The sequence below is a fragment of the Nelumbo nucifera genome, chromosome 5 (assembly GCF_055504915.1).
Source record: "Nelumbo nucifera cultivar China Antique chromosome 5, China Antique-T2T, whole genome shotgun sequence".
Taxonomy (NCBI): Eukaryota; Viridiplantae; Streptophyta; class Magnoliopsida; order Proteales; family Nelumbonaceae; genus Nelumbo; species Nelumbo nucifera.
Window position 1 is genome coordinate 62,534,959 of NC_142653.1, and position 12,472 is coordinate 62,547,430.

General features: G+C 38.8%; 1 protein-coding gene across 6 annotated transcripts in view; it reads right to left on the bottom strand.

Moving 5' to 3' along the window:
- Nucleotides 1–11,343, bottom strand: part of LOC104589033 (shaggy-related protein kinase kappa) — a 37,181-nt gene extending 25,838 nt beyond the window's left edge. For all 6 annotated transcript variants that reach the window (XM_088888830.1, XM_088888829.1, XM_088888828.1 and 3 more), the window contains exons 1-5: nucleotides 11,110–11,343; nucleotides 10,499–10,591; nucleotides 10,331–10,390; nucleotides 9,980–10,252; nucleotides 925–999 (exon numbers count right to left, since the gene is read on the bottom strand). In XM_088888830.1, the coding sequence (XP_088744956.1) occupies nucleotides 925–999; nucleotides 9,980–10,252; nucleotides 10,331–10,390; nucleotides 10,499–10,591; nucleotides 11,110–11,259 (651 nt within the window). In that variant the 5' untranslated portion in view covers nucleotides 11,260–11,343. The remainder of the gene's footprint in view (nucleotides 1–924; nucleotides 1,000–9,979; nucleotides 10,253–10,330; nucleotides 10,391–10,498; nucleotides 10,592–11,109) is intronic.
- Nucleotides 11,344–12,472: the final 1,129 nt, after the last annotated feature.

A 12,472-nucleotide genomic window follows, 5' to 3' on the forward strand; every position in this document is an offset into this window, starting at 1 on the left:
CAGGCATTGCCCCCTTTGAGAATGCAATTTAGCCCCCGTGGGGTGGTCCCGTTGTTTAAAGAACTGACTTGTGGCCTCCTCAGGGTCTGATGGAGGTTGAATGGGCTGCAATCGATTATTTTGGGGTAGCAGGGTTGATGCTCTGCATCACTTCTTCCCTGCAAGAAAAAATGAAAATAAACAAACCTCCACCTAAATTTCTGACCTTTACCAGTGTCACAATAATCCATTCTTTAGAAACCCATTCATCTTCTTTCTTCTGGTGGATTTAATAAAATGACCCACCAGAAAAAGATTAAAAGAAAATTGCCCTCCCTATGTGTCATCCCTACAAGGATTTCTTTATGGAAAAGATTGAAACATCCAACCCAGAGCATTCTAAGTTGTAACCAAAAGAGAAGGAAAGATCATATTCTTCATCCTGAAATTAATGATAAGTCCAAATTCTCCACTATCATATTCTTCAAAATGGTTTCAATTTTCAATGGAAACAAAAGCATTCAGTACATGGCAATTTGCATACAGAATAAGGACTTTGATTTAATTGCATATTCCATCTTTAGGTTATAACCTTCATCACACGCCACCTTGATTCAAGGTTTCCATTCTGAATATAAATAAAGTCATTTCACTCCCAACATTACATTACCATGCAAAGATGCAACAAATCGACTTGCATTCGTAAGTAAATATAGCACATTGACTTGCACTCTTAAGAGTTAAACACCCAATTCCAATTTTCGATAATGACAGGAGCCGCACTGCTTAAGGCATTAAATTTGAAATTAGAAGGAAATTTAAAATAAAATATAGCCACCAAACCAATGAAATGTGGACCAATTCAAAAGAAATTGCATCACTCAAGTATACACACATGGTAGTGAAAAGCAACAATTTTACTCAGTGCAGTAGGAAGCACCATACCAGTAAGTTCTGGGGCTTAATATCACGGTGACAAATACCAACACAGTTATGTATGTAAGCAAGTGCCCTGCAGATCTGCACCAAAACCAAAATGGGAAAAAGAATAGCACTGAGAGAACTGAAGCCTGTATATCAATGAAAAAGGTAAGAATGTATTCACGCCAGTATCAGATCAACTCTACCAAATAAAAAGAACATTTGTGCTGGACATGATTGATTCTATAACTCAGTGGATTCTCAAGAGACCATTCAAGATCTCATTTTATGCTTTCCCTTTCTTTTCTGACATAGACTAATAACAAAGGAATATTTTCTTGTTTTTGCCAATTAAAGAAAAGGATCAACTGTAGCATTTCTACCAAAAATTAACTTCATTTGACTAATTATGCCCTCTTCTACAAGCATATGTGATACAGGACTAGGATATGAAAGAAGTAGAACCCAGGAAAATGTCAGCAATGACAGTTCTATAATTTTTGGATATTCTATATTTTCTCAATTTTGGTTTTTCTGTGTAGTTTTCTAATTTGTAACATTAGGTAATGACCTTTCTTTATGTATTTTTCTACTTTAAACTTGTTATAAGTGTCTTTAACTAGTCTAGTGAATAAAAAAAAACATGTTAAAAAGTATTATAGAGAGTTTTTAAATTTTGGATAAAATGAAGTTGATCTCTTCCAGTTTTATTTATGCCTATTATCAATGGGTTAAAACTTTCACGTTTGGGTTGATTTGGTATCTTTAAAAAGGTTTTCAACCATCTATGCAACAGCAAGATCTTATGAATCAAATGTTATAGAAAAGAGATTACAATTTTATTGGCAGGAGGGATCCCACTATTTTCAGGCTAATGATGTCGCACTCTACTTCCACCTCGTTGCAAGAGGGTTTCCAATTTTCTACCATTGCTATTCCCTCTCTAGTGGCAGCTCTGAGCAGATTCTCAAATCGGCTGCCCCTTCTATTGCCGGAACAAAGAACATTATATCCTGCAAAACTCCTCCCCAGTCAGCCACCTTTCTATCCAATCTAACCACCTTTCTTCTTCTTCACTCCTCCATACTCCCCTCAGCCATCAATTTCGAGCATATGGAACTTCCACAAATCCCTCCTCCTCCTACCGGTTTCTTCGCGCCGTAGGTATTCTCAGACGAGTGTCTCAACTTGGGGATTACCATAGGAGCCTTCATGCGTTCTGCTCAGTTCTCCAGAAGCCACATCCTCTGTTCATAAATGTCCAGGGCCTCCGCAAACATCAGCCACCCTTGTTCTTTTCCAGAAGGAATACAAACTATCTGCTTCTTACCAGGTCTGAACATTTCTGTCAATTGAATGAAATCTCCCATCATTGCTCTTCTCCACAATAAATTTTTTCATTTGCAGATATAGTTCCCCTTTCCATCCAGTCTCTGTGATGGAAGATAAAGTGCCATCGATGAACCCTTTCAACCAACTTGAAGGTTCCCCACTTAACACCACTACAGATTTTCTGTCTTCTCTGATTTTGATTGCCGAGCTACCACCTGTCTCTTTTAACAGGAATCTCTTCTTTTCCACAACAAAAAACTTCTTCCACCTATTAGCCAGAACCAAACCTCTCCTCCATCCTTCATTAACGTCCAGCCACTGAAGACCTTATTTTCTTTTTATCTTCCCAAGAAAATTCAAGCTATTCTTCTCTTGTATCCCCTCACAAAACACCTTGAGAGCTTTTTAATAGAACCCAGAATCCAGAAAGATCCAGAAATTCTTTCTACCGCCTGACGAGCAACCTTTGATGCTCCAACTGGTTCGCTAAAGCCAAAGTAGGGAATCGCCACCTGTTGCCCCATATCTAGTAGAGGAACCTACATTTCCCATTGGCTCATCTGAGATTCCACGTCGAGCTGATAGAGATACAGGTATGGCCCCTGTGCCCAATAATGTTTCTATTCCTGTTGATGCTACACCTATTTCTGGCATTGTTGCATCTCTCCAGTGTGTGTGAGAAAATGGCTTGCTGGTAGGATCTGGGAATATTTGTGACAGACAAACACATCAGAGAAAGAATTATGGTCTGAGGGAAAACCATAGCGGTCAGGTGATCTGGAAACTCTAGTAAGACGGCATAAGGTAGGAACATCAGTAGATGGAGAAGTTGTGGTAACAAGAGGGATGGCATACTTATACGAGCTGGTCTAGATGAAGAACCATCCTCCCCTCCCATCACTACTTTGAGGTCATACAATTCCCTTGCAAACTTAAGTGTCAACACACTTGGGATACAGGAAACCTCATTCACCTCCACCAGGATTCTTGCCATGTCCAGCTTATCCTAAGCACTATTTCTGCTATCAAATGCAGGGGATTTCCTACAGCATTCCCTAATCTCCTGACAGGTGAGAATGCTCCATGCATGCAGAGGGATGCTACCACACCAAGCCACATTGCACATCTTCTCTTTTTATCACTTACCATCCCTGATGGCAAGAACCACTTCCCCAAACGTAAATCAATCTCTCTGCATTTCTGCTTTTTGTGTCCAGAACCCAGTCCACAACTTCTCTACTATGAAAATAAACTAGAAGAGACCACCATTTAGTCTCCTCACCCCCCATCACCCTTTCCTTTCCCCATTCCAAAACTGCCCAAGATTCAACCTTCTCAGCACCCAGCTCATTTCCCACAAGTCTCCCAACTAGCTTCGCCTGGAGGACATTCATCCTCTCCTCCATTGCCCCCACCTTCCTAACATCCAATCAAACTACCAGTCTTCCTCTCCTCCACCTTACTAAACCAACCAAATTTACACTCGTACAAACTGGTTGATAATGATTACATCATTTTTGTGAATAATTCAATTAACCCTAGTTCAGTTCTAGGTCTGAAGTAAGAATGGAAGAAGAAAAAGAACAAGAAGAAGAGAGAGAGAGAGAGAAAAGAAGGAGAAAAGGTTCAGTCTGAGAAGAAGAAAAGTCACCTCTCTTAGCCGACCCACTTTGTATTTATTCTCTTTGTATTAGATTACAAAAGACAGAGTTGTCCCTCATTAAGTATGGGACACACAACTTAAATCCAGACAAAATAGACAACTTAACCTTAATTAGATAGACAAAAGACTTAACTACCCTCGTACTGTCGATTCTAACACTCCCCCTCAAGCTGGAGAGTATATATCATATAGTCCCAGCTTGTCACATATGTAATCCACCCTTCCCCGACTCAGCCCTTTTGTAAACAGATCTGCCCACTGGTTTCCTGAACTCACATGAGTTGTATTTATCACTCCGTTGATCACCTTTCTCTCTTACAAAGTGGCAGTCAACTTCGATATGCTTTGTTCTCTCATGAAAGACTGGATTAGAAGAAATGTGGACAGCAACTTGATTATCACAGTACAATCTCATGGGCCTGTCAATTGAGAACCCCATTTCCTACAAAAGATTTTTCAACCACACTAATTCACATGTAGTATGAGCCATAGCCCTGTATTCAGCTTTTGCATTGCTTCTTCCCACCACTGTTTGTTTCTTGCTCTTCCAAGTTACCAAATTGCCACCAAGGAAGATGTACAATACCCTGTAGTGGATCTCCGATCAAACATAGATCCGGCCCAGTCAGCATCTGTGTACCCCTCTATGTCAAGAGTTCCTCCATTTTTGTATAACAGTCCACGATCTGGAGCTCCCTTCAGGTACCTAACTATTCTTAGAACTGCTTCCCAATGCAGGAGTCGAGGATGTTGCATAAACTGACTCACCATCCTTACAGCAAATGATATATCTAGCCGAGTAATAGTCAAATAGTTCAATTTTCCTACCAACCTCCTGTACCTTCTAGGATCATCAAACTCTTCACCTGCATCAATACTCAACATTCGGTTCCATGGGTGTTTCAGCTGGTTTGGAACCCAACAACCTTGTTTCTTCAAGTAAATCAAGGACATACTTCCTTTGGCACAAGTTAATTCCATGCCTTGACCTTGCAACTTCTATTCCCAAGAAATATTTCAGCTTACCTAGATCTTTTGGGTGAAAGTGATCCTGTAGAAAGTTTTTCAACCTGTCAATCTCATTGTTGTCACTACCAATTATGACAATATCATCCACATACCCCACTAACAAGATTTTCCCAGCTTCTGATTCACAATTGAACACAAAATGGTCTACTTGACACTGTTTCATGCCAAAGTTCTTCACTACTCCACTGAATCTGCCAAACCACACATGTGGAGATTGTTTCAGTCCATAAATCGCTTCTTAAGTCTGCAAACTTTACCATCCTCCCCCTAAGCAACAAACCCTAGTGGTTGTTGCTCCATATATACTTTCTCAAATAGATCACCATGTAAGAAGGCATTTTTTATGTCAAGCTGAAAGAGAGGCCAATCATAAATTGTTGCTAAAGAAATCAACACCTAAACTAAACCAATTTAGCCACAAGAAAAAATGCCTTCGTATAGTCAACACCATATAACTGAGAATAGCCTTTGGCCACTAACCTATCTTTCAACCGTTGTAGACCCACTTACATCCAACAACATATTTACTGGGAGGGAGAGTGGTAAGTTCCCATGTGTGGTTGTGTGCCAAAGCAGACAATTCCTCTTCCATTGCTTGCCGCCACCCTGGAGAAGTGATGGCTTCTTGGACAGTCTTAGGAATGGAAATAGATGATAACAAGGATATAAAATGTCGATGGGAAGCAAAAAGGTGAACAATAGAAACATAATGAGAAATAGGATGAGATGTACAACTACGTTTACCTTTCTGCAATGCAATAGGAAGATCATGGCCAGAAGGAGGAGGTGCAACCACAGGATCCGTCAACGAGGGCTGAACTGGAGGAGGAGCTAGTGCTCTTTTGTGAGTATACACTTGTGTGATTGGTGGCCTTGTAGTATTAACCTGCATTGGAGAAGACGATGACTAAGATAGAATAGGAACCATAAGAAGAAGGTCCTCAACTGGGACTGGAAGTGGAAACATAGGAGCAGAAGGAGGGACATCAGCATTCGAGAAGAATGGGACCGACTCAAAGAAAGTGACATCAGAACACACAATGAACCAATGAGAGCTAGGGTTATAATACTTATACCCTTTCTGGGTTCTGGAGTAACCAAGGAAAATGCATTTTGTAGCACGTGCATCTAACTTGTCTAGTCCAGACCCTAAATTCTGAACAAAACAAACACAACCAAAGACTTTAAGAGTAAGAGAAAGGAGAAAGAGTAGGGAACAAGATTGAGAAAGGAGATTGACTTCCAATGATGCACATGGGCATCCGATTGATGAGAAAACTTGATGTAAGGACAGCATCACTCCAAAAACGCTTTGCAACATTCATATCAAGCATAATTGACCAAGCAGTTTCAAGTAAGTGTTGGTTTTTCTGTTCAGCCACGCCATTCTGTTGTGGGGTATAAGAATAAGAAGTTTGGTGAATTATCCCATGGTGCTCTAAGTATTTCTGAAATGGTGTTGAGGTGTACTCTTTTGCATTATCCAAGTGAAGAAGTTTAATATGAACTCCAAATTGGGTACGAATTTCAGCATAAAATTTTTGAAAAATAGAGAACAATTCACTTCTGCCTTTCATAAGATAGAGACATGTCATCCTTGAAAAATCATCAACAAAAATTACAAAATGCTTATAACCATTGTATGTCACAACTTTGTTTGGACTCCAAACATCTGAATGGACTAAAGAAAAATGACTCAAAACACGACTATCAACTCTAGGACTAAAAGAGACTCTATGGTGTTTCCCAAACTGACACAACTCATAATCCAACGGTGGAAGACGACTTAAAAACGGGACCAAAAACTTCAGAGCCTTGAGCGACGAATGACCAAGTCTGCAGTGCCACTGGAGAGGAGTAAAAGATGACTAAAGAGTTGCTTTCGGACCACCACCATCAAGATAATACAATCCACCTGCCTCATGCCCTCCACCAATCTTCATCCCCGTCTTGAGATCCTGAAACACACAAGAAGATGGATAAAAGGTTATAGAACAATTAAGTGACTTGGTTAATCTACTAATAGACATAAGATTAAAAGGGAACTTGGGTACATATAAGACAGAGGGTAAAGATAAGGAGGTAAGATCAATATCACCAACAACACAATTGGGAGAGGTAGAACCATTAGCAAGAATAACTGTTTGGGATGTAGAAGACTGAGAAAGTGAAGAAAAGACACTCGAGGTCCCAATCATATATGATCAGAGGCTCTAGAGTCAATGATCCAGTATGAGGGTTTGGAAGCCAAGCAAGCCATACCTGAATGTGCAAGAGTAGTGCAAGAGTAGTTGTGTTCTGCTGAGAGGATGTCTGAAGAAACTTCTCATATACCTTACATGGGACACTCACCATTTCCTTCCAGAAGCACCAATAGATGTGGAGGGGGTCTAATCAGCTTGCTAATTCTCACTAGCAGTACCACCACTACTAGTCACAACATGATTAGCCCAAGTGTTGGGTGGACCATGTAAGTCATAACAGAAGTTAACAGTATGTCCCTCTAATCCATAGTATATGCATCTCCTAGTACTAGTACTTCTTTCTCTACCACGTGATGTGGGCGCCGGCAACAACAACAGTAATTTAGTGCAGCAGCAATAGTAATTTAGTGTTCTCAGCAGCAGCAATTTAGTGTTCTCATCCTATCTTATCTATTCAGTATTCTTACCTTATCTGTTTTCAGTAGCAGGGATTAGTAGGAGTCTTATCTATTCAGTGTTCTTATCTTATCAGTTCAGTAGTATGGATTAGTAGGGAGTCTTATCTTATCTTATCAGTTTAGTAGGATAGATTAAGGGAGTCTTATCATATCTTATCTTATCAGTTCAGTAGGATAGATTAAGGGAGTCTTATCTTATCAGTTTAATAGGATAGAGTAGTAGATTAGCAAGGAGTCCTCCTAAAAGTAGGATTCTACCTCTTGTAATCTCCTATTTAAGGAGCTGATATTATTCAATAAAGGTATCGAAAATTTCAATCAAGAAAGAGAGCAAAGGAGAGTTGGTGATCTCTTGAACAAATCACCTTTAGGGCAGCAAGATAGGTTCTTCAAGGAAAGGGAGGAACAAGGGAAAACAGGAGGTTTTCCCCGTGGACCGACCCGTGACGAGATCCTATTCGCGGGCCCATAACACCACGACCTCCCCCTAACTCTCAACCTCCATTGCAGCCACCAATACAATTAAACATAAGACCACCTCGGGTCCCTGGAAATCCAAGACCACCTCCACCACCTCTATTTCCACGACCCCCCCCCCTCTTGTCACCACAAAACCAGACCTGTCCAAGATAGAGGAAGACTCTGTAGGGTCAATAAAAATCCTCCAAAGTCGGGCAAACACTTCCTCAAGAGAGGGGAGAGCAGATCCACCCAATATTTGTGCTCGAGCAAGTTCATTCATATTTAGGTTTTAAACCCACAAAAAACCTTGTCACATCAAGTTGCTCTCACTGTTGCTACTGAATTTGAACATCTGGAGTTAGAAGATGATACACATTAAGCTCATTACGGAGGTTTCTCATGCTTGCATAGTACTTTTCCAAGCTTTGATTACCTTGCTTCAGGTTAAAATACTCTTTGGTAAAGTTGGTACACTCTAGTGGTATTATCTTGGCCAAAATAGAGTTTCTTAGCATGGTCCCAGATTTCCTTAGTTGTATCCAAGAACATAAAGTTCACACTAATTTTAGGTTCCATGCTATTCCACAACCAGGCCATAATCTACGCATCCTCTTGTTCCCACTCACTAAACCCTCAAGAATCAGAAGAGGGTTTCTCCTCTCACATGTTTCATCTTTTTCTTGGCTCTCAAAAACACTTCCATAGATTTAGCCCAAGGCACATAGTTCTCACCATTTAATTTGATAGAGGTCATTTGAACATTCAGGTAACCGGGAGAAATCATAACACCTATCTTATTATCACTACCCTCTCCAGTTGTTGCTATCATAACAAAATCACCTCACACCATAAAAGAATTCAACTATGATAAGCAAAAAATCGCCCTTCACTATTCAGCACTACACCACACACCACACAATACAGTACTGTTATGACCACACTGCTGCTGTCATGGGTTCAGCACCTGAAAACCCTACTATCACCACACGTATCCAGACATAAACAGAGAAAAGAAAAAGGTTCATATGCATATCTACCAATCAACACTACCACATGGATGAAATCCAGCCCAAAAGGAAGAGAACACACTCCACTATTAGTCGACTAGAGATTTCTGTTCACACCTGTCCACAACCAGCTCCCTTCGTGTCATTGAGTAAAGGGCTTCTAGCAAACCACCACAATGGCCACCACCACAGCAACTGGAAGCATCATATTTACCTCGAAAAAGGAAAAACGACCACTCTTTTTTGGTCCCTTATCGATCCTCCAATTCATTTAGAAGTTACTTCAAAGAGAAGTTCTGATATGGCGATATCAAGAGGACGAAGGGAGAGAAAATAAAACTGAGTTCTAAACTGATTTCCTATGGCTCTGATACCATGTGAATAATTCGATTAAACCCTAGTTCAGTTCTATGTCTTAAGTAAGTAAGAAGAGAAGAAGAGGAAGAAAAGAGAGAGAGAGAGAGAGAGAGAAGGAGAAAGGGTTCGGTCTGAGAAGAAGAAAAGTCACCTCTTTCAGCCGACCCAATTTGTATTTATACTCTTTGTATTAGATTACAAAAGATAGAGTTGTCCCTCATTAAGTCTGGGACACACAACTTAAACCCAGATAAAATAGACAACTTAACCTTAATTAGATAGACAAAAGACTTAACTACCCTTGTACTGTCGATTCTAACAATTTTTTTATAACTTTTTATCATGATGGGGTTGCCTCATTCAAGACTAGCACACTTGGATGTTGACAAGGAGGAGCTATAAGAACTAAGTAGATGAGTAACAACCATTTACCATTAAAAGAAGGTGAATTTGCAACAGGATTTATTAATAAACAAGAAGTTACTGTTATCTCCAGCAAAACAGAATTCATGCAGCCAATGATGGGGGTGGGGGGATGTTGGATGGCACCAGGAAGGATGTACCAACCTGATAGGTATAGAGCTTCACATATATCAAAGGGATTCGCTGGTTGATCCTACTGTAGTGCCTTGCAATACGGTTAACAGTCTCAGGGACAAATTCAAGTACAAGATTTAGGTAGAGTTCTTCCTTGTCTGTTGTTGAAAAGAAACAATGCTTGAGGGAAACAATGTTAGGGTGATCCATCATTTGCATTATCTGCAATTCCCTATTCTTGTAGCGTTTGTCTTGGAGAACTTTCTTTATAGCAACAATTTCTCCAGTTTCTCTACATTTTGCCTGCACACAGTAGTAATGAATTATCTAAAGAATAAACAATTTAAGGATGTGAAGAAACTAAATTTCCATTCTGCTTACCTGGAAAACAACACCAAAAGAACCTGTTCCAACCACATGTTCTGCTATGTAACTAATTGTCTGTCAATGAGGTCGAGACATCACTAAAATGCATATTTATCAAGGAAGATCATCATGGCATGTGTTGAACAAAAGAATAAATCTCTTCAAAGGTAATTTGCTTTCAACCTGCCTGGATTGACCACTTCGACCACCAATAGTTGTTGCTATTACATGTCCTGCCTCAGCACCATTGCCATCAATTATATCTGGTTCACTATCCTGCAACAGAAATAATGACAATAATTAAGTAAACAAGCTAATGCGAAAGGCTCCTGCATTTCGATTACCCAAGTTTCCAAACCGTTTCTCACAAAGCAAGGGGCCAACAGGGATCACATTGTTGGATACCTGATGTAATATATGTGGTGCAAAGCACTACTTTTTTTGTAAATATTACCTATTCTTTCTCACAAATAAATAAAGTTTTCCATGTTAAACAAGGGAAAAATTAAAGGTAGGTTGCACACTCAAAAGAAATTCCAGAAAAAAAAATGTAAAAAGAATCACAAGATATCTAAATAGGGGAAAATCTATGATGCCAGAAAGACATGGTACTAGAAGAGCTTTGACAAATCAAAAACCACCTATGGATTTTGATAAATGCCACCTGATTGATTAACATGTTTATGATACTGGTTGATTGGTCATAAGTTTTTTGGATATTATGTCTTTTTGGTATCATAGTCGAACCCATCTAAATAGTTACATGAAGAATTAACTATGAAACAGAATGTTACTTTATCATCATCCTGATCCAGCCTGTTGTCCCTCAGCCTCATCTCCAGCATCTCTCTCCCAAGCCAGTCAACTGAGCTAGATGACCCCTTGAAGCTGTTCGCTGCCCTTGAACTGCCTACACCACCATGTCCTAGATCAGTGGACGCCATTAAATATGCCTCCTCGTAAGCAGACACTAATATTTGCTACACTCTTATTATTCTTTATGATTCTTCACTCCATATTGTCCAGGCAACAATCCTCCTGATGGGACAATAGCATCCTAAAGTCAAAAAACAAAAGGCAACATAAATAAGAAATATTTAGAAGATAGTGAATGTCTTCAGTTTTCTTTTTTTTTTCCTAGAAGTAGAATAAATGGATTAGTTCTGGTCCAGAAAATGCTCTGAAATAAATCCAGGCCCAAAATGATTTAGACGAAGGTACTGAGAAAGATCTGAAGACATATTCTACAAAAATTAGGACTCAATGGGAAAGATAGAATATGTAGCCAATATGTGTCTTTTTATTTATAGAATCTTAGGAAGAGAATTATCACACTTCAAGATATCAAAAAACCTTGCTGCATCTAAATTTCTGATTCTAACCAAGTTATAAAATATATTAAACTAGAAACAGCTACCTTACAAAATGATTCTAAACCTCAAATAAGCCAAAGAGCTTAAGGACTATTAAGGGAAGAGAAAAAAAAAAGGAAAAGATTGTATTTTAACTTTTTTAGAGCAATCAGTTAACACCAAACAAATAAACATTGTAGTAACTTTTTACAATAATCAGTTAATCCCAAATAAAGTGCTATATTGAATGTCTAGAAGATGTTTGCAGTTGCTAACTTGCTTCCTTGAGGGAAAATCAAAGGATGGTCATACATGATCTAATCAAAGAATGCTTTAACCAAGAAATCATCATTCCTATCAGTGTTTTAAGAGCACAAGGTGCAAAAAAAGCAGAAGGGGAAGGCGAGGCATGCACCTTTTTCAAAGCAAGGTGCAAAACTATAAAAAAAATGTCAAAAAATTCAAAAAATTAATAAAAATACTAATCATAATATAAATAAAAATATAAACTTTAATTTCAAAATAAACATTTGAAAAAAACTATTATCTAAAATTCAAAAAAATAAACATAAAATGTAAAGTGTATTCAAAAGAAAATTTAAAAATAAAATCAAACATACAAAACATTTTCAAACATGCAAAACCCACAATTTCTTTTTTTCCTCAATTGCATTACTTCAAATAGATAATGTGATGTAAAACATTTTGCATTCTTGATTCTACAAGCTGCCCAAGCCCCTCTAGGCAAGCCCAAACAAATCCATGTTAGGGTCTTAAATTCTCAATCCTTACACAAAAATAATTA